Here is a 25596-nt window from a genome sequence, read left to right on the forward strand (position 1 = left end):
TTATGTAAATCAAGACAGTAATTAAAAAGACTCATAAAACCATTTCTTAACCAGATTTACACATTTCATATCACTTTTTTTTTCATTTAGTCTGTTTGAGATATAAAGAAAGTAACAGCACTTTTAAATGTGATAAAAATAGATCTGGTTTTAAAGTGTGTGCACAAAGATGGAGTCAAACAATTAGAGATCATAGTGACCTTTATTTTTCATCATGGTCCTTTACAGCTGCATGTAATAATATACAGCTCAACCAGCGATTATGCGTATTCAAAAAATAACCCAACAATGATTTCAGGTAGCTGCAGATAAGAAGAGATTTCACCTGTCGAGGAGTTTTAATTTGGTTTTAAACATCAGTAAATAAAACTGCTACATCGAGCGCTGCTGAACGTGTTGTTCTGACAGGAAGTCAAACCCAGAGAGGTAAACTGGTCGATCTGAAGGCCGCTGGTTTGGCGAAATGTAAAGCTGGATGAAGTCGAGGAACACGTCCTTGCACATGTCGAACTAGGCAGATATAAAAGGTGTAAACAATAGTCTCTGAAGAGAACCGTCTGTTTTGAGGTAAAGAAGAAAACACGGCGTCCCGTTTTGAACCCTGAATTTATTCACTGATATTTAACTCCCCCGGCGCTCACGGTCAGAAACCAAACAGCAGCTGAAACCAAACGTGATCGTTTAAAGGAATAGTTTCACATTTTGGAAAAAAGCACTTTGTCAGTTGCTGGTGGAGATTTAAAAGACAGTTGAAGCTGCAGGTGGTTCGACTCGACAGCCCGACTCTTCGATATTACGGTCCCGAAATATCACACTATTCCTTTTGGTGTTTTGTATAACTTGTGCAGCAACAAAATTGGAGTTAAAAAAGGCAAAACCATTATGCACCGTTGCCCTTCTTCCATCCATCCCGTCTGGTTTTCCCGGAGCCGGTAACGTCTGGGCCTTTTGGCCCTGAACTCAGTCTGCCAGGCATGTTTTGTCTGTCAGTTAAACATATTTAAGGTTCGATGCTAAACTCCAAACCACGTAAAGATGCCTGTGTGTCTCAGTTCGGGGCAAAAAGACCCAGAAGCTCTCCTTCTACATGCTTCCCCTCGTCTCTTCCTTCGTTTCCTCCTCCTCCTCCTCCTCCTCCTCCGTCCTCTCTCTTCCTACTGACAGTGTAGCTGGTAGTTGAGTTTGGCTCCCAGCCTGGTTCCCGCCAGATGTTTGTTGAAGGCCTCGTCCATCTCTCGGCTCTGTTCTGGTGTAAAATGGTTCCTCCAGTCTCCGACCTCACCTGCACAGGAACAAAAGGTAAAATAATGGAAAAGGTATCGAGAACATTTGAACATTCAGTTCACGAACATGGATCTATGTAAGGTAACAAAAACCTTAACCTTTGAACTATGACCCCAAAAATGTAATCAGTTATTTCCTTGTTACCATGGGAACCTTTTTGCCAAATTTGAAAAAAATCCTTAAAGGCTTTCCAAGGATACTGCGTCAGAGAGAATGATTTAAAAGATATTTGAAGCTCACCTTTCCTGAAGATGACGTTTGCCATGGTGCCGTGGGAGTCGGCGGAGCTCTCCTTCATGGCGTTGAAGGTGCTCCCCTCCGCGATCTGCTGCACCTGAGCCTCCGTCAGGTCGAAGCCCAAGAAGCTGGAGGTCTGACGGACGCCCTCCCTCAGGTCCTGCAGGACAGGGAACAGAAGTTTGATCGGGCAACGAAACTCAGGCTACTTATTCACCAAGTTTCTTGCTTATCTGCGCACAGTTCACGCGAAACAGGAGCAGTCTCCGAACTCTCCGATCCACCTTCGTATAGGCACAAGTTTTTTTGTTGTGGACAAATATTCTACATAACCAGGTGTTTTACTTACATTTCACGTCACCTGAAATAATAAATAAAAAAAGCTTAACATGTACAGTCACCGTTTTTCGTGAGGAGCAGCTGAAGAATCGTTGCGTGATCTACCTGTTTTAGCTCTTCGTACGTGACAATCATGACGTTGGGGTCGTCCAGCCTCTTCTCCCAGGCCAAGGCGTGATCGAAGTACGATCCCCAGGGAACTGAACACACAAACAACACACAAATCACCAGGTCAGCATTACTTCGATGATCTCCACATTAAAATATGTCATGTTCTGGGGGAATTTTGGATAAAAAAAAAAAAACTGTTGTTAAGCTGCTGAAATAGCAGAAGTGACTTTAAAAAACTTTTTTTAGCCTCCATGTCTTTTCTTTTTTTTCCTCACAACGAGCAGTAAACAGAATAACCTCCACATGCTTGAACAGATGGCCTGCTGCTGCGTAATCTGTGTGAATGCAATGAATTTTTATGGTCAAGCCGAGTTGACAGCCTCAAACTCACTCACACACAGAGACGTGTACTCGACGCTCGCTGGGTAGCTATAAATTTAACCTCCCTACGGCCCTGTAATCTCAGAGCAGTCATCGTGATTTAAAGTTTCAAAGCGTAGTGAAAGTCGGCCGGTCATGTGAAAATGTAAAGTTTTTGAAACATTTTTACAAGCAAACATCTGATCGTCTTTGAAACCGTGACTACAGATAAAGGAGATTTATTTTTGTCTAGAATTTGTTCTGAAGAAGCCTTTTGGGCTGAGAGGTGAAACTAAGGCAGAGAGTGGAAACTCAAACAGTTAAATTTGTTGTTGAGATTTGTAGGTTTTTAATCTTATGAACAAATATGTTATAGAACTTTTCTGAAGACTTTCGGATGGTTAAATTTAATTTTTTTCTCATTAAAGATAAATAATCTCAGGCTTAACTGACGGCACTCAATCTTCTGCTTCACCTGTAACATTTTAAAAGCCATTTTAGCATCTGATGCTTTTATTGGTTAAATCAGCCATTATTTAAAATGAAAATAATGACCAAACAAATGAGCCACTGTTCAAACTCGAATAAATCTTTTACCATGATTTAAATCCACCAGTTTATAGTTCGAGTTTCTTTCATGGACTTTTTCAAGTATTTTCACATAATCCCGTTTTCACTTTCACAAGATTAACAGTTATTGGTCCAATGGTAGCTGCAGGAGGCGTGATCAGCATCTCAACTCATTTTATGACGGTCTAGATGTCGTAAAGTTACCAAGTGGGGCAACGTTGGCTGGTTTTCCCCACTTGGATCCGTCCAACATCTCCACTGTGACCCCACTGAGTCAGCTGTACGATCCCTTTATGAGGCCATAAACACAGCAGCGCTCAGGATCATAAAGTCGAAGCGTGGAGAAGAAAAGAAAAAAGGTCTTTAATCTGGAGAGGACAGAGAGTTGCGGCTCGACCCGAGAGTCTCCAGACAGCACTACATTTTCTGCGTCACAAATGTCATGTTCAAGACTTGCAGTCGTACTCGATCTTCAGTATTCAGATCTTAATACATTTCGATTTTGACCGATATGAATGGAAACACTTGAGCTTTTGACTGATGTACAATTCTGTGCACGTGTTAAACATGAATGTGAAACCACAACACCCAAAACCTCATGTTTATTCCACATTATTGGCTTTACATTATTAGATTCATTGCCAATTTGGCTGATTTTTTTTTTTTACCACTAAAGTAGAAGATTAACTATGAATCTGGCCTCGTCTTGTATTTGGACCTTGTGTCGAAAATGTGTAATTTTGTTCTGGTTTCACATCATCACATCACATCATAATATTTTCTCACTGCAATCAACACATAATTCAATTTAACAAGATAATGCTGTAACAAACTAATTCTACCCTATTCTCAAAAACAAAACATCAAAATTAACATATATCACTAAACAATTAAAAAGCCACAGCAAACGTTGTTTTTGGAGAGAAAATTGTAGAACAACAGTTTCATTGCGGCACCTTGAGTTACAAAACCTTCACTCCAAAACGTTTCCTTCCCAGAAACGAAACAGCTTCTGCCTAAAGAGCTCGTTCCTGCAAAATACACCCGTTTTGTTGCAATAAAAGAAATAATGTTTAACTTGAATCTGCTTCAAAATGCCAAGATTGCAAAATTGGGGCTGAACTTTTCTACTGTACTTCACTGAAGGTTTTTGAGATTTTGTCCCGACAGACTTTGGATTTCGTCGACCGTCTCATCGCGTCGATATAACGTGACTTTGTGCCGTTCGCTCACCGTCTCCGCTCAGGAACTGGGAGTAGAAGGACTCCCAGGACTGTCCGGATGGGAGCACCGGGGTGTTGTTGCAGAAATGATAGAAGGAGACCAGAGTGTCTTTGGGGTTCCTGAAGATCACCAGCATCTGTGTACAAAAGAAAATAATAATTCACAAATTTAATACTGATCGTAAGAAGGGAATTTATCTAATGACACCATAATGACTTGGGGAACACATTTACTGACTGTGTATTTCAGGAGAGAACTTGATGCTTTTTCAATGGGAGTCTGTTGGAGACTCCTAGTGGCCTTTAGTAGTATTGCACGTTAGGTGACGTAAAGACGTTACAGTCTGTGGTTGTAGTTATGGAGAGTATTGCCCTTTTTTCGAAAGCCTTTCTACAGAACTTTTGAAACTTACCTTAGTTTTCTTAGTGGAGAAGGAAGCTGGGATGTTGTCGGGGTGAAGGTGAGTCCCCAGAAACCTCGGAGAAGGAGCTTCATCCAAGACCTGAAAGAAGAGACGGAGAGCATCGAAATGTGGAGCTAAAAGATCGAACTCTTCTTTTAAGGACTTTGCTCCGTGCCAATTAATATCTCAGTTATTTCGAGCACAGTAAAAATATGTTTTCTGATCACACATCTGTTTCTGTTTGAGCGACCAGCAAACACAGATGGTTTACGCTGCTGACAAAATATTTCAGGGTTAAAAATCTTTTAAATGGACACGAGTTTCGTTTCAAGGTCAGACTTTGACCTTTTTATTGAGAAGCAGCCCACAAATCACTCACGGCCGTCGTTAATGTTCCTCCACCGGAGGGTCACTGACGAGGAACATGACAGTAACTGATCTGCCTCCCTTCAGAGACACCATTAGGTTTTTCTTTTTAGGGCGACACGTGTAATAAAATATCCACACCACTCCTTGATGACCTCACCGTCTAACCGCCACGGGATTTGAATGATGTAAAGAGGTGAGTTTTTTGGCAAAGAGCCTGAAATACAAAGCTGACAGTCTTTCCCTTCTAATTTTGTAGATCCAGTTAAAAAAATATTTTCATAAATGAAACACATTGTCGTTTTTATGATGCTATAAAATGGTCAAAATACTGTGTATTAAAAGAAAAAGTATTATAAAAAAATTTAAAAAATGTTGTATTCTGTGTATTGATGTTTTTTGGGGGGGATTTGTGTATTGTCAGCTTTTGTTGTGTATAAATTAAATTGACTCCCGGACAAGCGTTATAGACTCGTCCCGAAGTAGCCGAATTAACTATTAATGATTTATTTTCCTACGTACAGTTGGATGTGCCAAAAAATATCACTGAGTTACTTCGAAACAGAAGAAACCTTAAAAATGAGCGAATCCACATGCAGGTTTTGAACCATTTCAGTTCCTGGCCCTTTAAGTTTGGTCTCGTAGTTTCAGTACGTTATACTTTGTCCAGTGAGGATGTGTTTAGGATGTGTTTGGCCCAAATTATTTCCTGAGTTATCTGTGTTAGATGATGTTGGTGACTCGGCAGAAACTGCAGACTCTTTTTCTGTCTGTCCATCTGCTTAAACACTATCTGAACACACACACACATCCAGAGAGTACCTTTAAGACGTCCGGTCCAAAAAACTCCATCAGCGGAGGCATCCTGGATTCTGTTTTCACCCCTGTGGCCTCGGCAATGATCTTCCTCACCACCCCCACCATCCAGTTAAAACCTGCACACACACACACACACACACACACACACACACACACACACACACACACACACACACACACACACAGAGGACGAGTCAAGCGTTGTTCAAACACACGACATTTAATATTTTACTTGAATAAAGAATGACAGTGTTTGTAAAGTGAATTTCACTTCAGCAGATCTGCAGGATGATGTCCGCTGTGTGCAGCTGCTGCAGCATCTCTTTAGTCTGGCTGCTCTCTGCGTCTAAAACAAAACAATCATTCCTTCAAATAAACGTTTCTAGCTAGAATTTGTGAGTTTTTGTTTTCAGATATTATTTGCAAAAATCTGTCAAATAACAGAAAAAAAAAGTTTGCTTTTCTACGCAGCAAATTATTTCCACGGTTTGTGCGTCGCTTGAAGTTGAATGTTTTCACTGTTCATTTAATATTTTTTAGCCATTTCAACCATTCTTTTAGCGAATAATTTTAACGTTTTATTGATTACTCTTCGCTAACTTTCACTGCGTTTATCTACCAGGCTTCAGGTCTTCCTGGTTGAGAATCACTAATTTAAGTAAAACGAAGATGCAAATTAGACATTTAAATGTTTTTAAAAAAGACACAACAGATATCAATCTAAGGAACATTTATGTTTTTACAAAAATTTGCAAAATGTCCTCAGAGATATTTTTTCTTAAATTACTCCAGAAACAGTGTCCAAGCATGTCGAACAGATTTATTGATTTTCTCTCCGGCTAATTTCTAATAAACGTGTTTCTCAAACAAACCAAATCTATGTTGTTTTTTTTGTTCTCTGTGTCGACTTTAAAACACAAGCTGAAGCTAAAGAGGTTTAAAATGGAGCTTCATCATTTCTTCGTAATCCCATCGAAACTCACGTGAAAACGACACCTGGCTGAAGAAGAGATGAGAAGAAAACCGGCTTCACCGTCACGTGATCGAACACATGCAGAAAAGTGTGAGGTGAAAAATATGACTGGGCAGCAGGATATTACGAGCATGATGGGTTGAAGGTCGGGCTAATCTTCCTTTTTGTCCTTCATACATCAGCAGGACGGCAGGAAGCCATTATCGGTGTCAGCTCAGACCTGCTCTGGTATTGAACCGCCGAACGCTCACCGTGCTCCGTTTAAATGAGCTTTATCGTTGAGTTTTCACACGTTAACAAGTGACTCTGAGGCTGAGAAGCTACTTTGAGAAACGTTTATCGACCTCTGGAAGGAAGAGGGAGCCGACGATACCACGCACCGTCCAGGGAAGTTTCTGGAGGCAACTTTACTCTACTTTCTCCTAAATAACACAGAAGTGGGATTATAAAGCAGGCGGTTCAGATTAAATCACTGCACAGCAATTTACATTTGAAAGCTCAAAACCTGCAGCTCTTTTTTTCTCGTTTGTTTTACTGGCTTTATGATTAATGGACTGTTGCAGAGTAATTCCCATGGCGTCAGATAATAGCGTTCCCATGGCGATAGATACGGACGTTTTTTTAAAAGCCGTTCAGCTCTCACGCAGGTGCACAATGTGCCGTGTACTTTACGGTTAGATACCAAAAACAACAAGATTATGGTTTTATAAAACAGCTCATTCCTTCAGGAAGGGTTACGCACCAAAACGACTTGGTTACAGTTAGTAAAAGATCCCGGTTTGGGTTAATTAGCATAAAGCCACCTTGACCACTGCTGACCACAGACAACCAGTTTGGCTTCAAGGCTCAGTGTTGGACACATTCATGATAAAAACATGGTCGAGTTTAAAAATGGGAGCATGTAGAAACTTCAGGTTGCCTATAAAAACTGCGTGTGGACGTGACTTTAAACAGCCCCGACTTGTTTTTTAATCCAGAAGTCAACACTTTCCGGTTTCTGTTGACATCTGATATATGAATTAATTTTTGCTGACTCGTTCTTCTGTTGCTGTTAAATCCTAGTTGTGCCGTCACTCCCAAACTGCCTTTTATAAAAACGGGCAGTGCTTTTCTTTTTGTGTTTGTTCGGGCCTTGTTTGTGTTTGAATAGAGATGAAGTGAGATGAACTATGTGGCTGATTCGCTTTGTGTAATATCAACAAAGGACGTTTAAAAAAAAAAGAAAAAAGAAAAATAACTTCCTGAGCGGCTTCAATCCAAGCTGGCCCCCATGCAGAGAGATGTGCGATGGGTGTAATCTAACATTCCTCCGGAGGTGATTAACTCGTCTGTCTTTGTGCCATCTCTCTCAGCGAGCTGCCGTGCAAAAAGCCTTTTGGAAAGTAAACTTTTCACATGTCACATTCCTCGAACGCACCACGGCAACAGCAGGAATGTCACACTTTGCTTCCTGTGCACACCACACTGTTGGGAGTGAGCACCTTGTGTGGTGCTACATGGTGATTTTAAACACCACATAAATCACACTCGCTCGGGGGGTTGGAGGACATTTAACTGTTCCAACACACAGACTGTTTATAAAAGTGTTCATAGCTTCCAGGTCTGAAAAATTAGAAGTGTCTTCAGCTGCAATACCAGCGAGTGCCACTAGAGGTCGGCTCCAAAAAGCCTCCGGCTCCATAGACTCCCATTCAACTTCTCTCATCAAATCCAAAGTGAATAAAATGTGTCCATCAGTTATCTCGGTGTTGTTAGCTAAAGTCACTCCTTCTTATTAGTTTTCTGGAGGTCCATCTGAAAATAATCCCTCATTCATTAGAAAAGAAGATTCAAAAAGACCTGCAAACTAGCAAAGATGGTAACGGACAGAATCTGAACTGGAGGCTTTATAACATTCACAAACCAACGATGACATCAGTCCTGTTTGATACTTGTTCCAACCAGCATTTATTTAAAAAAAATAAGACTTTAACACCTCCTGCTTGAATTCAGTCTGATGTTTTTGAACGTCAACTTCTCTAAGAAATAGATAAACAATAGTTTTGGAAATATATTTGCCTCTGTGCAGCAGCTGATTGTCTAAAATTGAGCAAATCTACCTGTGAGTGCATCTAAATCACTAATCAACACATTTTACGCTGTTTGTTTCACACATACAGAAGCCAGAGTGCCCATGTGCACTTCATTTTTTAGGTAAAGCAAAGATTAATTGCAGGTCATCGGCAGGAAGTGAACGCACACATGAAAGTAGAATTATTGGTCAGCTTCCACACAACAAGGACACGCGACTTCCTGCTCCGACAGTTAATGCTGACGGGATAAAAATCATCTAATAGGAACATTTTAATTAGATTTTTTTTCACCTTCTGACCCACTAAAACAAAAACCACGTCTCTTCGCAACCTCGTATCTGCAGTCGTTTTAATTGAGATTCTTTCATTGGGCCGAACAGATTAAGAAACGTAGTCTTAAAACATCTATATCTTTTTTTTTTCTCGTTTCCATTGTCTTCTCATGAGTCATTGTGTGACTCCTTCACATTATTCTGTGGCCTCTTGTCAGGGACCTTTTAAAACATTAAGAACGCAACACTTCTCAGCAGCTGACTCTCAAACCTCAGATGTCTGAGGGTCCTTGAATGCACCAACAAAGAAGCGTTTTAACCAGCTGTAAAGTTAAATTTGAGAAAAGAAGCTGCTGCCTGGAAGGAAGGAAATTAATCTGAACTCAGATGAATGAGCTGTTGGCGGTTCGTCTTTCGTGTGCATGTTGCCTCCACCAAACTACTTTTCTCCTGCATTTAGTGCAGATGTTTGTGGGGAGCGCAGATGTGCAACAGATCATCAACTCAAGTGGAAACTGGGAACAAACCAAAAGGAAATCAATCAGAACAAAAGCAATTTGTTCAGTGTGACATCAGAAAGAAAAGATGAATCAAAGAAAAATTAAATTAAGTGTCGGCAAAACGTTGAACTTTCGGAAGCATTTCATGGGTGTCTGTTGTTTGACACTCAAACAAAGACCCTCAAACAGCCCCAATTCTGTAGTGGAAATCACTGCACGGGCTCAGGAACATTTGGCTATAAGCAGACATGTTAAAGATTTTCTGTTCCCCAAAGATTTGACCCAAAATCTGATGTTTCTCTGCTCCAGTTTCAGGTCTGTGGTGAAATCACAAATGTTCATGTACAAAAATATGTGGAACTCGTGCTGATAATATCCTGTGTGTTTCTTTGCTTCATATTTACATTGTAGGTGTGGACAGATAGTCAGAAAACTGGCTTCACTTTCACCAGCGCTACAATCATTAATGTTACGAACAACCGTTAAAAGGCTGGTCGAAGCTCAGAGAGAGGACGACAGATTAGGAGGCAGTGGGCACGGACATGCTGAAGGTTCCCCACCCTGTAAATACACTGCAAAAACACTGCAAACACACTGAAAACACTGAAAACACACTGAAAACAAACACACTGCAGATAAATACTGGATGGGATTTAAATGGCAGATAATCAACATCAAAAGTCTCTGATGCTTTTTACCCCTCAGTGAATCACACACGGGGTCAGAGGTCACCGCATCCTACGGCCTAAGTTTAAAAAACACAAACAGAAAAACTTTTCTCCTGTTCCTCTCCTTGGCGTCTGTTACTCACCACATTTGGGATACGCCACCAGCATGATGTCATCATCTCTGGCCCTGATGTTCTCCAGAGCCGTTAAGTGCTCCTCGGGGCACAGGAGGCAGGGGTACAGCACCCCTTTGTGTCTGTACAGCTTCTCCTCGTCACTCAGCTCCTTCGCCAGCTGCATCCTGGACTGCATCTTGGCGATGACGGCGTTGGTGTTCATCCTGCTGGTGGCTGGTGAGTCCGAGGGGGGGTGGAGGGGAGTTGGAGGGGGGCAGCTTTCAGGAGGACACAGAGAAGAGTGAGCGAGATGGAGCGGTGCAGCTGAGCTTCCATCTGCTGCTGCCCTCAGACTGAGCAGGCAGCAGTGAGGAGCTGAGGCAGACCGGCACAGAGGGTGTGGGTACTAGTACTGGTAAAAGGAGGAGGAAGAGGAGGTGCCTCCTCCTACACACACACACACACACACACATGCAGGGAAATGTATGTGTGTGTGTAGGTTTGTGCAAGTGTGACTGATGGGAGATGCCTTTACAATGTGCAACAGATGGAAGGTACATGCTGGCACACACACACACACACACACACACACACACACACACACACACACACACACACAGTCAGGACTTCCTTCTTCTTTAGTTTTTTTGTTTTGTTGTGCAGCTCAGCTGCACAAGAGATTTAAAGCGACGACCTCATGAGGTCGAAGATGTCACAAAAAGATGAGCAGGAATTTGTTGGTTTCTTTACGTCCTCCAGCGTGACTTCCTTTGTTGTGTAACAGAGTTGTGAAACCTATTGTTTCCCTCCTCCAACCTGTCAGATTTGTTTCCAGACTCACTGTCACGAAGACTCATGAATCCGATTTTCTGATTGCACGCAAAGTTGTGGCCATGACAGCAGACGATGCTTCAAATGTGAACGTCGCTGCGAAGAAACCACCAGATTCTAAAAACGGTGTTCGAGCAGTTTTGTCATAATTAGTGTGTGAATTTGTGAGTTATGGCTGATAACATTTTTTTTAAGGTGACCTTTGACCTCTGGCAAACAAAAATCCAATGAGTTCATGTTTTAGGTTCAAGTGAATGTTTGAGCCAAGTTTGCAGAGATTACCTGGAGGACAATTGGACGCAGGTGGAGCAAATCAGGGCGGGGCAAAGAATCACGAGGGACAGGAAGAGAGGAGAGAATATCAAAATAAAACAAGACAAAACTGAAACATGACAGCAGCTAAATCTGGAACAGCATCTTCCTCTTTTTCAGATGAAAGTATTTTGTTCATGGTCATTGTATATAAATATATTTAATAAAAAAACAAAAACTAAAAACTAGATATCACACATTTTATTCCTTCATATTTCCACTCCTCTACATGTGAGAGGGAAATATTCTTCCTGCACTACTTTAATCTGACATGTCTAGTTATTTTTACATTTGAAACATTTGATCATAAATCTGATGTGTTATTGTTCACTAAAGACCCTGCTGGTGTTTTGAGTTGAGCAGCTCAGGTTGGAGGTGCATAACGTTATTCAGAGATTTATGAGGTCATCATGTAATAAAAGAAAGATCAAGATATAACTCCTCCCACAATAAAACTACTAGGAGAGCTCCTGAAAATATTACCGTTGACTTCTTTTACAGTTTAATAACTCCTGTGGACAAACTGTTTGCTTTAATTTGGTCCCAGTGGGAATATGAATGTTAATCTTTATGTTTGAATCTAAACACCTACATGAATTTTCATTGAGAACTGATTTAAGATTTGAAAATGCATTAAAATCCAATTTCAATCCAATATTTATTAAACTCTTGAATACATTTTGTTCGTTGGACTCTTCAAGTGAAAATAACGTGCAGCACAAAGTGATTCAGCAAGTCGGAGCTCCTCCAGACGATAGAAGAGGTTTGTTTGACTCCTGAGGCTCCGTGAATTTCAAATGCAGCATATTTGGTGGCAATAAAGGGTTAAAATTAGTCAAAACTAAATGTCATTTCATCATTTTCTGCAGCAAAGTCCAATTTATGGAGAGTTTTAATGAAATTCTGACGTTAAATATGATTTTACTTTATTACAGTAAACAACAAGCTGCAGTCTTTTCTCCACAGTGAGACTCCCTCCATGGGGAACTCCAGCCGAAGCTGCAGCTCTGCAGCTCTGCACAGGTGCATTTCACTGAGGGTTAGCAGATGTGGCCGGAAACAGATCCAGAGGCCTGTCGGGCAGCGAGCCAGACGCAGTCTGTTCGGCTTCCTCCTCAAAAAACAACAACAAAAGAAAATCTGCCCATCTGACTCCTTCAATGTCCTTTAACGTCCAGTTTTTGTGATCTGTTTTCTCTGTCATCACAGTGCCTCCTCCTCCTCCTCCTCCTCGCTTCCTTTCATCGCTCCCTCTCTCTCTATACACTTCAGTGTCGGTCGTCCTGGGGACCCACTCGACTAAAGGACTAAAGGGGGGCCCCACGGTGTCATTTGGCAAACTGCTGCAAACAAGAATCTCCATTCAGCCGAGTACAAATGAGCAATCGCATATTCCACACACACACACACAGATTTCTATGGGGCCCCAGACATTATAAATAGATTTCCACCCTCTGATCTGAAAGATTTTTACTGTTTCTGCTGTCAAGTGGTTCAATTCTCGAGTCTTTATTTTTTATTGGATGAACAAAAGACTCTCTGGGCTCTCATTGGTTGTTGCATGAATGAACGAAGGGCTGCAAGCTATAGGGATTGTTTTTCTTTATTGATGTCACTGCAAAAATATCGTGTCCAACAGTCCAAAAAGTGAAGCAAATACTAAAGTGTCTCAAACTGCAGTACCACTGAGGGCCACTAGGGGCTGGCTCCATGAAACCTCTCCAATACCTTCAACTTCTCTCATGAAATGCAAAGTCAACACATTTCACACCTCCAAGACTTTGTAAAGTCACAATTCTAAACAACCTTAATATTACAAATATTCTTTTTTTTTTATACCAATTAAAAGTTTTATCTTCTTATATAATCTTACCAAATTATTATGCTCTAAAAATAAAACAAAGACATAAGAGCTCAAGCCGACTTCTGGGTGAAAGCTGTTCATTTGTGCCTGTTATACTATTTTAACGTATTAGTTAATATTTAATTTTAACGTTTAACGTTTTCATTGTTGCTGGTTTTTTTTTTTGTTGTCTTTTTTTCCATCGTGTTAGTTATTTTTTGTTTGTGTTTCCCAGCTCATTTTGTGGTATTTAATATTGAAATATAAGTGGTATTTATATAACATGTCATCAAGTCTAAAAACAACCTTTATCACCACCTCCTGTTTTGTTATTTTCATATCTGTGCTTCCTAAAATGTAAATGTACTTTTTAAGACGTGTTTTGTCTCCAATGGTCTCCGGACGTGGAGATTTACGTGAAAACACGACCAGATCTCAACGTACCGGGAACCGTCTGTTTCCACCGCGGCTTCACCGGGAGTTGATATACAGATCTGCGGTGGTGCGCATGCGCCCTGCACCCAAATCAAGAGGGCTTATGGGTACATGGGAAGTCCAAAATGGCGATGGACGGAATGATGTCCACGTCCTCGGGTCTGTCTTACCACAATGTCGGGGACTTTTACCCCAGAAAGTTCGGGCCGAAGCCGGACGTGGTGCCGTCCGGTGTGACGGAGAGGAAGGTGGGCCCGCTGGATAAACCGGACATGGTGTCGGTGGACGTCATCAACGTCAAGGATCCAGGTTTGTTATGCTAACGTTGCTAACGGCTAACCTCACGGGTTCAAACGGCCGGTTCGGCTGACGTCGCCGGCGGCTCGGTTTTGAGTTTATCGGCGGATATTTTCGGTTTATTCCGTAAACAGAAAACATCAGCACCGTAATGAACGGGCCGGTTAAACCACTGGATGCTCGGTGTGTCCTTTCGGGCAGTTTAACGTCTGAAATGGACATAAACGTTAAACTCTGTTTTTTAATGAGAGTCACCGGTTCGGTTCCGGTTCGTTTGGTTTGTTTTTAAAGTTTGTTTCGTGTCACTTTTGTATTCGATACTTTTCATTTTAAACGCGTTAACTTATCGTTTATTATCAATCTATATACCAAAACACGAGAGTCGGTTAATGTGTTGAAACGGAGAGGAGCAGGAACGGCATCACGACCCAAACATCATTCAAGGAAAATACGTGTTTACGAATCAATACAACCTGTTACTTTCTCATGGTGTCACGTTACACAATACAACCTGTTCCTTTCTCATGGTGTCACGTTACACAATACAACCTGTTCCTTTCTCATGGTGTCACGTTACACAATACAACCTGTTCCTTTCTCATGGTGTCACGTTACACACAATACAACCTGTTATTTTCTCATGGTGTCACGTTACACAATACAACCTGTTCCTTTCTCATGGTGTCACGTTACACAATACAACCTGTTCCTTTCTCATGGTGTCACGTTACACAATAAAAAAATCAACTTAAAACAACAAATATCGAAAGACTGACTGCATTTACTCATTATGGTAACTTTAATCCTGCGTATCAGCATCCATGTAGTTCAGATGTTTAACCACCAATGTTTAAGGATTCTAAAAACACTGAAGGGAACATCTGAATCCTCAAAAATATCCTCTCAAAGATTCCTGAAAGTTTTATATCCAGGCGGAGAAACTTCAGAAATCTTATTTTGTTGTCCTGCAGACTGAATAAAGTGTTTGTAATATCTGGAAAATGTCTCGGCTGGCACGACACGATGCTGAAGTCCAGTTGTTGTCCTGGACGTCAGCGTCATGTCGTCCTTTGCCATCGTCTTTGTGTTGTTGTTGTTATTGTTGTTGTTTACATGTTAATATCTTGTTTTTCCTCCATAGACATCCCCATGCACAGGAAGAAGCACGAGCAGGACACCTACGTCTTGGTGAGTGTCCCCGGGGGGGGGGGGGGTATTTTTTTCCATGACAGCTTTAGCCATCAACACATAATATTTGGATTAAAACAGTTGTTAGACAACGTGCATCAGTGATGGCGAGACGTTTCTACCGTTGAAAGGACTTAACTGGAACTATAAAAGAAGCTTTCTTGTTATCATCTCCTAAAAAACTAAAATGTCTTTGTGGTTTTTGTGTCCTCCATTAAATTAGTATATGTATATATATGTATATATATATATATATATATATATATATATATATATATATCTGCAGGTTCCCAAATATCTGAAACAAGTGTAATACACAAACGTTCCACTTGGTGGCAGCATCGGCTAATTGTTTTTCCTCCTCAGACTTCATGAGCCTGATTATTGAAGTCGATGTAATCACGTGACAGCGACATACACAGTTGTTTTATTCAGCTTTTTATTTTCTTCATCAGATAAAATATTCTAATAATTCTGTGTTTGGATCTGCAGGGAACGATTCATCCCTTCAGGAAGACGCACAGATCCATCTTCGGAAAACTCGTGCAAGAATTCAGACTGGTCTCCTCGGACAGACGGGTAAGTGTGTGTGTGTGTGTGTGTGTGTGTGTGTGTGTGATAAAAGATGTAGTTCAAAACTTTTACTTCTTAAAAGTCAGAAGTCAAATACAGTCTCTGATATTCTCTGGCTCCGCCCCCCCGGACGTCTGTCGAGTTTCAGCATCTGGAGGAACCTCACTTTAATAATACCATTATGCTGTAATCCAGTTATGTGGCGTGTTTCAAACAGAGTCAAACCCAGACACCTCCAGTAATCCTGTTTTCCCAGAAGGTCACCGGGTTCCAGTGAAACACCGTCAGCTGGTGTATTTTTGTTTTTGCAGCTTCCCGCCGTTCCTCTTAAATTCTGCTTCGCTCGGTTGGAGTTTCTTCACCTGTGGAATCCTCGTCCTGCTCGGAATAATTAACCGCACTAAACCTTTAATGTAAATGTCACAACACGTCGTCAGTTCAAAGCTGCGTTCAGCTCGGACACACGTCAGCTTCAACCGTTTTACTGCTGGAACCTTTTCCAACCACTTCTGCAGCCGATTATATCGTTTGTCCCGCGGTTCAATTAAAAATAAATTAAATGGAACATGCATAAATATATAAAGCAAACAGCCTGGAAGTGCTGTTTTCACTTTACAAATGCACAGCAGCTGCAAATGTGATGCTGTGCTGATGTGAACTGTGGAAGGTTTGGACAAACCCAATGTGTCCTGTCTTTTTTAAAAAGGAAAATAGTCATCTGGTGACATAATGTTTTTGAGCTCTTTGAAAATTCATCAGTTTTTCTTCACTGAATTTCTGCTGTAAATGTTGAGAAAGTTTCCTAAAGTTCCTAAATCTAGAGTGTCCTCCGCTGCTGGTTCCTGGTACCACTGTTGGTCATCGTGTCCGTCCAGCCTCCAGGCGTCCTGACTCGAGACTGAACGCTGGCGTGAAAACATCGCAGAGCGTTTGTTGTCTGAAACTAAACGTCGTCGAATGAGAATCGAGAACAGCCTCCTGACAACATCCTCCGTCGTCCTGCGTTGTGTTGAAAGATGACTTCATGCAGTCAACGCCTCACCTGAAGGACGTGAAAACTAAATCCCGGCATGGATTGAAGTTATAAAGCGTTCGCGGCGTGTTTCTCCATCTCTGAATGCAGGATTTTGCTGTAAAACGTGTGCAAATTAGAAGTTCTTGGAGCTTCTTCACGGTCAAACAGCGTAAACACAACACAGCTCTTCACGCTGAATTATTCTGCACTTAAAAGTCCCTCCTGCCTTGTTTTCATGCTTTATTCCTCCTTTAATTATGCACCAGAACATCCTGGACGTCACCCAGAGCCGTCCGTCCGTCCGTCCGTCTCTCCGACCCGTTGAAACAGCCGTCGTACTTTCCTGAGATTTAAATGCCAATAAAAACATACTTTTATTTCTGCAGGCAGCAACAAACAAACATTAAATATTCAACCTACAACAACAACAACAACTTCTGAACAAAACAGAGGTTGTCCTAATTTCTCCTTCCAAAAAAAAAGAAAGAAGAGATTTAAATAAAACAAAAATACAATTAGTGCATGAAAACAGCAACAGAACAAACAAGGACAGATGTGGAGCTGAAATACCTCCAAACAACAGAGATGTACAAACACAGGAGACGTAATGAACATGAAAGGAGCTCAGTGTGTGTGTGTGTGTGTGTGTGTGTGTGTGTGTGTGTGTGTGTTATTGTACTATAATCCACTTTGACCGTGGGCTGGTGGGGGGTCTGCCCTCCCCATAGAGCCTCCGATGGGATTACACGGTGTTGGACACGGTTTAGGGACCAAACAGAGTTCAGACCGGTGAAAGTGGAGACGAGCTTCAAATCTCTCGTTACCGTCGGTGCTGTGAAACTTCATCAACATGTGGCTTCTGGTTGGAGCGCCGCGGGACGATCCAGATGTTTTTACACCTCAGACGCTGAGAGACGACGTCCTCTGATATGTGGACGGTTCAGCAGGTCGTTGAGTCTCAGGTTCCTCAGACTTAAAACAAGTGTTAAGCGTGGCAGTTTCATGAAGTTCAGGAGGAATATTTCAGAAACTTTCAAAACTTTGTGGAGGAACTGTAACATTTTAAGACTTCAGTTCAAAACCATGAATACCTTTTGAGGAGGAACTTTCTGTGACCTGTTATCGATCGACTGCTGGATCTTTTTCTGCCATCTGAGCTCCTCAGAGAAACCTCTGGTAGACATGAAGCACGGTTTTTATTTTAAAACTTGGCTGTTGCTCGTACGTGTTTTTTTTTCACAAGAATTTAAACCAAATAAACCCCAAAAACAACTTGTTTTCAGTAAAAATGTCACTTCAAATCCGTCCAATATAAACTTTTTAAACTAATCTCCAGACACATCAGTCTGCAGTGACCGGAGGTTCCTCTAGTTTAGTGTTTAACAATAGCTAGCATGTGAGGCGTTTAAAGGATGTGTGTAAATTGCAGCTCCAAAAAAACAACCTGTGTTCCGCTCTCCTCATCTAAACTGCGTGGGAACTACAGAAATATGTGATTTTATTTTCCTTTAAATGGACTTTACAAAAGTGGAAACGCATCAAAGTCAAGGCCTTTAATGTAATCTTAAAATACATTATGTTACAGGATATTTTCTGCTGAACAAGTTAGTAAAGTGTGTTTTTTTTGTTTTTTAACTAAAATCAGCAGCAGGTTTTAGAGGCTGTTATAACGGGTTTTATAATCATCCTGTCTGCGGTCCAGTTCACGTTCAGAGGCCTGGAGGTCATCAGTCATCGCCGCGGTAACAAAATGTCCTAATATAAGTGGAGCAGGGACATCAGGACATGGCTGCAGGACAGCAGAGTGAGAGGACCGGGCGTCATCTCGTCTCCGCCGCAGCAACCGAGTGGGATAAACTCCCCCCTGCCCGCGGTCGCATCCCGCCGCCGCTTCATTATGTAAGTAGGTTTATTTTAAGAGGAGAACACAGCCGCCCCAGAGACAGAAACCCCGACGGCTCCGGTCTCAGCAGACGCAGAGCGGGACGCCTCGTTTGTGTTTTTAATCGCCACCAAAAACTGAGCCTCGGCGGTTTGTGACAAAAAAAAAAGAAAAAGAAAAAACATCCCACGATCCCCGAGAACACACCGCCGGCCCGCCGCCACTCGCTCTCCTTCAGAGGCCGGCGTGAGTCACGCGTCTTGCTCACCACGATGACACACATTCATCCCAATGATGCGGCAGCATGGCACGCCGCTCGGCGACGATGTAATCAGGCAGTGGGGGATGGAGGGACGGGGGGGGGGATTCAGTACTGTACCTGGTGACCGCACCGCCTCAGCTCTGTCGCTGCAATGTCACATGGAACCTCAATATGCTGTCACGCCGCCAGACAGCCACGCAACGCCGCCAATGGACAGAGGGGGGCAGCAGAGTGTCGACGTGGAGCCGCCACACCGTCCTCCTGTGTGTGTGTGTGTGTGTGTGTGTGTGTGTGTGTGTGTGTGTGTGTGTGTGTGTGTGTCTGTGTGTGCATGTGTCTGTGTGTGTGTGTGTGTGTGTGTGTGTGTGTGTGTCTGTGTGTGTGTGTGTGTGTGCATGTGTCTGTGTGTGTGTGTGTGTGAGAGAGAGAGAGAGAGAGACAGAGTGAGAGAGAGAGATGGTGACCGTGAAGGGGGGTTGGGAATGTTTTGGCCCGAGTGCTGTCTCTCTGTTTGCACACACACACACACACACACACACACACACACACACACACACACACACACACACACACACACACACACACACACACACACACACACTCTGTAGGTCTCCCATGCCTGTCGCTGGCTAGTGCTGTCACCAGACGCCCCGGCGCTGTCATAACACGGCACACCACAGTAATTGTAGATTTCACAGCACTCGGCGCTCCCCCACCACGGCATATGACTCCGACATGAAGTGACAGGCCAGGACACACACACATCCCCCCCCCCACCCTTATCCCCCCATCCCCTTCCCTTGTTCCATTTCTTGTGACACACACACACACACACACACACACACACACACACACACACACACACACACACACACACACACACACACACACTCTCTCTCTCCGCTCAGAGGACGAGCGTAGACTCGAGGTTTTATTTATTTAATTTTCTCCATTGAAAATTCTGCTGAATGTTCACGCAGGCAGACGGAGGAAGAACACCGACTCACAACACAAATCAATTCATCTTAAAAACACACTCGGGGTCGTTTCTTTTGACCACAATCTTCTCTGAATGGAAACTTCCTTCCTCAAATATCTGAATCAGTAAAAGAGAAAGAAAAACTCCTCCTCTTGAAACATTAAAGTCAAGCGACACGCTGCACATTTGTTTTGAACAACCTGTCATGCGTGTTTGTGTTGGCTGAAAACCTTTGCTGTGACAGGGATTATAATTGATAGGTCAAAGGTCACATAAGCAGCAGTGATGTCATCGTTGGTTTGTGAACATTATGAATCCTCCAGTTCGAATTCTGTCCGTCACCATCTTGTTAGTTCGGAGCGGTTTGGAGCAGGAAGTGACCATATTTGGACGAGCTGGGGGAGGAGCCAGAGGTGGATCTGACCGATCTGATCAGAAACCTGACGATACTACGTCCCGCCCACCGATAGCTGTAACCTGACTGCACCACAGACCTGTCAATCAAACAGACACGCCCCCAAAAACAGGTCTTCTTGAATCTTCTTTTCTAATGAATGAGGGATTATTTTCAGATGGACCTCCAGAAAACTAATAAGAAGGAGTGACTTTAGCTAACAACACCGAGATAACTGATGGACACATTTTATTCACTTTGGATTTGATGACAGAAGTTGAATGGGAGTCTATGGAGCCGGAGGCTTTTTGGAGCCGACCTCTAGTGGCACTCGCTGGTATTGCAGCTGAAGACACTTCTGGATCAGAACCATTTTACAGACCTGAAGCTACGAACACTTTTATATCCAGTCTGTAGTCGTTGCATTCCTAAAGACTCCACAGAAGCATTTTGAGTCCCTCCCAGCATGCACCTGCAGTCGGAGCATGTGGAGGTGTCTCGTGCTCGCTGGGTGATGCATTAAATCAGGGATTAATTAAAGGTTCAGACACTGTGTATCTATAGCAACCAAAACACGCTGTGACCTTCCAAGTTGTTACCTTGTGCGTCAAGCACCATATTTCTGATTTTTTGTATGTATGTATGTATGTATGTATGTATGTATGTATACACAGTATACACACATATAATTCCTACATATCTACTTGTCAGTATTTCAGAGTTGTTGTTGGCTGCGTTCCTTTTCCTTTCTTATTTCTTTCTCTTTTGGATTTGTTCTAAAATAAACCATCAGAGCTGCTCTTTCTCAGCTCTGTGGCCGCGACTTTCCCCGCCGGCCCGAATCTCTGACCAACTCACTCAGACTGCAGAGAGCTCGCGCTCCTCCAGCAGCACGAAAACCTGGCGGTTGCCCGGTCAGTCTGCAGCTCTGGACTCAGATCGGACGGCGGCTGGTCACCTGCCAGAGCCGACAGACAGACAGACAGACAGACAGACAGACAGACAGACAGACAGACAGACAGACAGACAGACAGACGGGGAAACCCTGTTCAGGAGAAGCGCTCTGTGATAATATATTTGAATGTCTCTGGAGGAGATCCGTCTCCTTCCAGTTATTTAAATTTCTAACAGCAGCGACTGGAGCTGCAACTAAACATTACTTTGATATGATAATCAACTAATCTGCAGATCATTTTCTTTATCAGTATTTAAACTGCACAAATGAATTCTAATCCAACTTTAGGTGATAAAACAGATGATTTAAAAACTGTTTCTCATTCATTTTCTCCTCTTCGACCAATCGGTGAAATCAACTCTTTGATTTTGTTGTTTTGTTTTGATTGATGCCTTATTTTTCCTCGGTGTGTGAGACCTCTGTCATTGATCTAAAGACCAATATTAATATTTGGTTCAATTAGAGTGATTATAAATTATATTTTACACTTAAATAGCAAATAAAATTTCACTTAAAAAATATGGTATTTTGCAAGTTTTAAAAAAGCGATCTGTGATTCTGTATGTAGCAGGACTTTTATTTTGAAAATAACTTGCAAGTGTGATGCTGCACTGCTTGTAAATGACCTCAGAGATCTTCTTTATACACATCTACATATCTTATTCTACTGAAATCTCCTCCTAATATTAGCAGTGTTCATAGTTTTATATTTCAGTCTCACATGCAGCAAAAAAAAAAAAAAACTTCTCTGACTTTTTGTCCTTTGTTTTCAAAAGAAAGAAAAAAATGCCGCACAGCAAATAATCTCCCCCGTCGGCCTGCGTACACAACAAAAACCGTGTTTGTCAGTATGACAGACGCTCTGCTGGGCCTCGACCCGCGGGTTGAGCCACGCCGATCCCGGCACCGTGTGTGTGTGTGTGTGTGTGTGTGTGTGTGTGTTTTAAATTTTTTTTATGGATATTTTGTTTGTTTGTTGTCGTTTTCAGTCGTGGAGGATCCTGCTGTTCGGGGCGCTCAACCTGCTGTGTACCGGCTGTCTGCTGATGTGGTGCAGCTCCACCAACAGCATGGGTGAGCACACACACACACACACACACACACACACACACACACACACACACACACACACACACACACACACACACACAGTGACAGAGGGAGATGCAGATAGACACATGCAAACTGACACACACACTCAGAAAATCACACGGACATTCACAGGCAGAGATACCTGTCTACACACTGCAAACACAGATTGACAGCTACACACACGTGTGTACACACACACACACACACACACACACGCACACATGGAAGTGTGTGTGCGCTGCAGCTGTAAGCACACACTGTGAAGAAGTGTTTAGGAAGTGTGTTAGCAGTGTTGTCTCACCACGGGGGTTCAGACTGATCCCACTGTGTGTGTGTGTGTGTGTGTGTGTGTGTGTGTGTGTGTGTGTGTTTGGGAGGAGGGGGGGGGGGGTCATCTCAGTCAAAATATGGCCCTTTAAAGGGCATGTTGAGGAAGAGTCCTTCCCACCGTCTCTTTTAGCCTCTGGTGCTGCAACACAGAGAACACATCTGTCATATTGACAGGCTGTTTTTTTTGTGTGCGTTTGTTTTCCCTCAAAGTACGAAGGTACATCCTCAGCCGGGCGGAGACGAGCAGAGCTGGTCAGGATCATCACATTAAATATAAAGTGTTGAAAGGATTAGGATTTTATCAGTATTAATGTACAGGACAACCAGGTGTAGGTGGGGTGAGACGGCGGTGGGGTGAGACGGCGGTGGGGTGAGATCAGTGTTTATGGTCTTTGAGGTTCGTGTCTGCCACCAACATTAAATCCTCTCAGGGTTTCCATCACTCAGGAAAATGCTGCCATGAAGAGAACAACATGCAACCTTATCCCTGTTCAGCATCTCTGCCTGCAAGTACTGCAGCATCACACACACACACACACACACACACACACACACACACACACACACACACACACACACACACACGGGCGCGCGCGGTGGCGTCGGGTGTCGTGCAGACAGGAAGTGAAGAACAGAGGTATCGAACAAACGGGAAGGCGACCCGGCTGTCGATACTCGGCCCGATGAGAGCAGCGGCCGCGTCTCAATACTGTCTGTCTCCTTCCTCCTCCAGCGACCCGACTTCACCGGACTCTGTAACACGTCCGTCTTTAAGGAACTTCTCACGTGCAAAACAATCAAACGTAACACTTTCAGCTCCAGTCGTGCGTTCTTTATTCCGTCCTCCATATGTGTCCGCCGGGTGTGTCGAGTGCTTTACGCCTCCAGGTGGCGCCGACGAGTGCGCAGAGAGTCTGAAAAGTAAACGACATGAGAAGAAGTCAGTTGTTTATTTTAATTATCGTTAAAGAGGGAATTCTTTAGGTTGTACTTTACAGTGTGTGTGTGTGTGTGTGTGAGTGTGTGTGTGTGTGCGCGTGTGTGTGTGTGTGTGTGTGTGTGTGTGTGTGTGTGTGTGTGTGCGTGCGCGCGTCTGTGTGTGCGCGTGAGTGTGTGTGTGTGTGTGTGTGTGTGTGTGTGTGTGTGTCAGGGTCAATGAGATCTCTTCATGTCCGTAGCAGTTGGCTAAAGACGTTGTTGATGTGGAGCGTTCAGTGTTTGTCTTTCACCTCATTAGTCTGAAGACTACACACACACACACACACACACACACACACACACACACACACACACACACACACACACACACACACACAGAACGCTACAGACTGTATGCACGCCCTATTGGACACAGTGAGGCGGTTAACCCTCGGTCGACCTGTGAAGCTGTCAACAGAGATAATCATGCGGCGCTCCTGATCTCATGTTAATGGATGTTTTAGTTAACAGAACGTGATTGAAGTGTGGACTTGTTTTTTTTCTTCTCTCTCCTTGTTTAAAAAGCAGCGACACAGAATCATTTCCAATAAAGATTTGTGGAGTCAAAATAAAGATTTGTGAGGAATTCAGGATTTATGAGGTCGATTAATAAGTTCATAGTGTTGCTGTTGAACGCAGCGCAGCGATGCAACAACCTTCACGAGGAGTTCAGAGTCGTCTGTGGATCAACATCAGCTCCACATCGTCTGTATGTTCACTAACAGCCGCGTGTTCCTGAGCCCATGCAGTGATTTCCACGACAGAATCGAGGCTGTTTTTTTCTGTGTGTGTGTGTCAACAAACTGAAGCTCTGCCCACACACACCTAAATCTGTTTAGGTGTGTGTGTGTGTGTGTGTGTGTGTGTGTTTAGTGTTTGTGCACATTAAGGATGGGTTGTGTGTCCTGATGCTGTTTAAGCAGAGCCGTTGTTGCACTGTTGCTGAAACATAATCTGATGATGAATCTACAGAACTTACTGTGTGTGTGTGTGTGTGTGTGTGTGTGTGTGTGTGTGCGCACGTGCGTGCATGCGTGCACAGTCAGGCTGGTCTTCCCATATCAAATTGTGCAGCAGACAACTAGATCGGCTTTCAGTCTTTTACAAAGTAAAGACATCAGCTTTTTGTCTCACTGGACCACACACACACACACACACAACACACACACACACACACACACAACACACACACACACACACACACACACACACACACACACACACACACACACACACACACACACACACACACACACACACACACACACACACACACACACACACACACACACACACACAGAGTAGCATTTTAGTCTGTGTGTGTCCATCCGTCCATCTGTGTTTCCTTCTTTTTCCACTCCAACACACACAGACAACCTCTCTCTCTCTGATACACACACACACACACACACACACACACACACACACACACACACACACACACACACACACACACCTCAGCGCTGTCTCTTACCTTGCCTCACCTCTCTCTCTCCTGTCACTCACCTCCGTCCGTCTCCCACCACTCGATCACCTGACCCCACCCTCCTGTCTCCTCCGCTCCTCCCAGCTGATGGATGCATGGACTGTCTTCATCCACAGTGTGTGTGTGTGTGTGTGTGTGTGTGTGTGTGTGTGTGTGTGTGTGTGTGTGTGTGTGTGTGTGTGTGTGTGTGTTCTCCTGGTAGTTTTAGAGTACGTTGCTTGATGCCGGTTTGAGTCTGTTTTTAATCTGAAGACATTTTCAAAATAAAAGCATGTGGCGATGTTGCAGCTTAACAGACGACGTCAGCGTAACACACCTGGATATCTGACTGAGCCGTCTGCGGTTGACGTGCATTGTGGGTAATGTCGGTGGTCGGTTTTGACCAGGTGCCCTCAAATAGTCTATTAATAGTCAAATTGTTCAGATAGAT

At 43.1% G+C, this 25596-nt stretch overlaps 2 protein-coding genes across 2 annotated transcripts in view; one reads left to right on the forward strand and one right to left on the reverse strand.

Moving 5' to 3' along the window:
- Window positions 1-183: 183 nt before the first annotated feature.
- Window positions 184-10637, reverse strand: sult6b1 (sulfotransferase family, cytosolic, 6b, member 1). Its single transcript, XM_069177178.1, has 7 exons — window positions 10342-10637; window positions 5717-5829; window positions 4538-4627; window positions 4135-4261; window positions 1966-2060; window positions 1525-1681; window positions 184-1282 (listed from the first exon to the last, which is right to left on the reverse strand). The coding sequence occupies exons 1-7, from the start codon at window positions 10535-10537 to the stop codon at window positions 1155-1157; spliced, it is 906 nt and encodes a 301-aa protein (XP_069033279.1). The 5' UTR covers window positions 10538-10637; the 3' UTR covers window positions 184-1154.
- Window positions 10638-13854: 3217 nt separating this feature from the next.
- The window catches only part of slc30a6 (solute carrier family 30 member 6), a 41719-nt gene continuing 29977 nt past the window's right edge, over window positions 13855-25596 (forward strand). The window contains 4 exon segments of the mRNA XM_069177232.1: window positions 13855-14044; window positions 15174-15220; window positions 15713-15799; window positions 22270-22354. Of these exon segments, the coding sequence (XP_069033333.1) occupies window positions 13861-14044; window positions 15174-15220; window positions 15713-15799; window positions 22270-22354 (403 nt within the window). The 5' untranslated portion in view covers window positions 13855-13860.

This window comes from Embiotoca jacksoni, unplaced genomic scaffold, assembly GCF_022577435.1.
Source record: "Embiotoca jacksoni isolate LCO1_2020_lvr unplaced genomic scaffold, fEmbJac1.0.p SCAF_70, whole genome shotgun sequence".
NCBI classification, from domain to species: Eukaryota; Metazoa; Chordata; class Actinopteri; family Embiotocidae; genus Embiotoca; species Embiotoca jacksoni.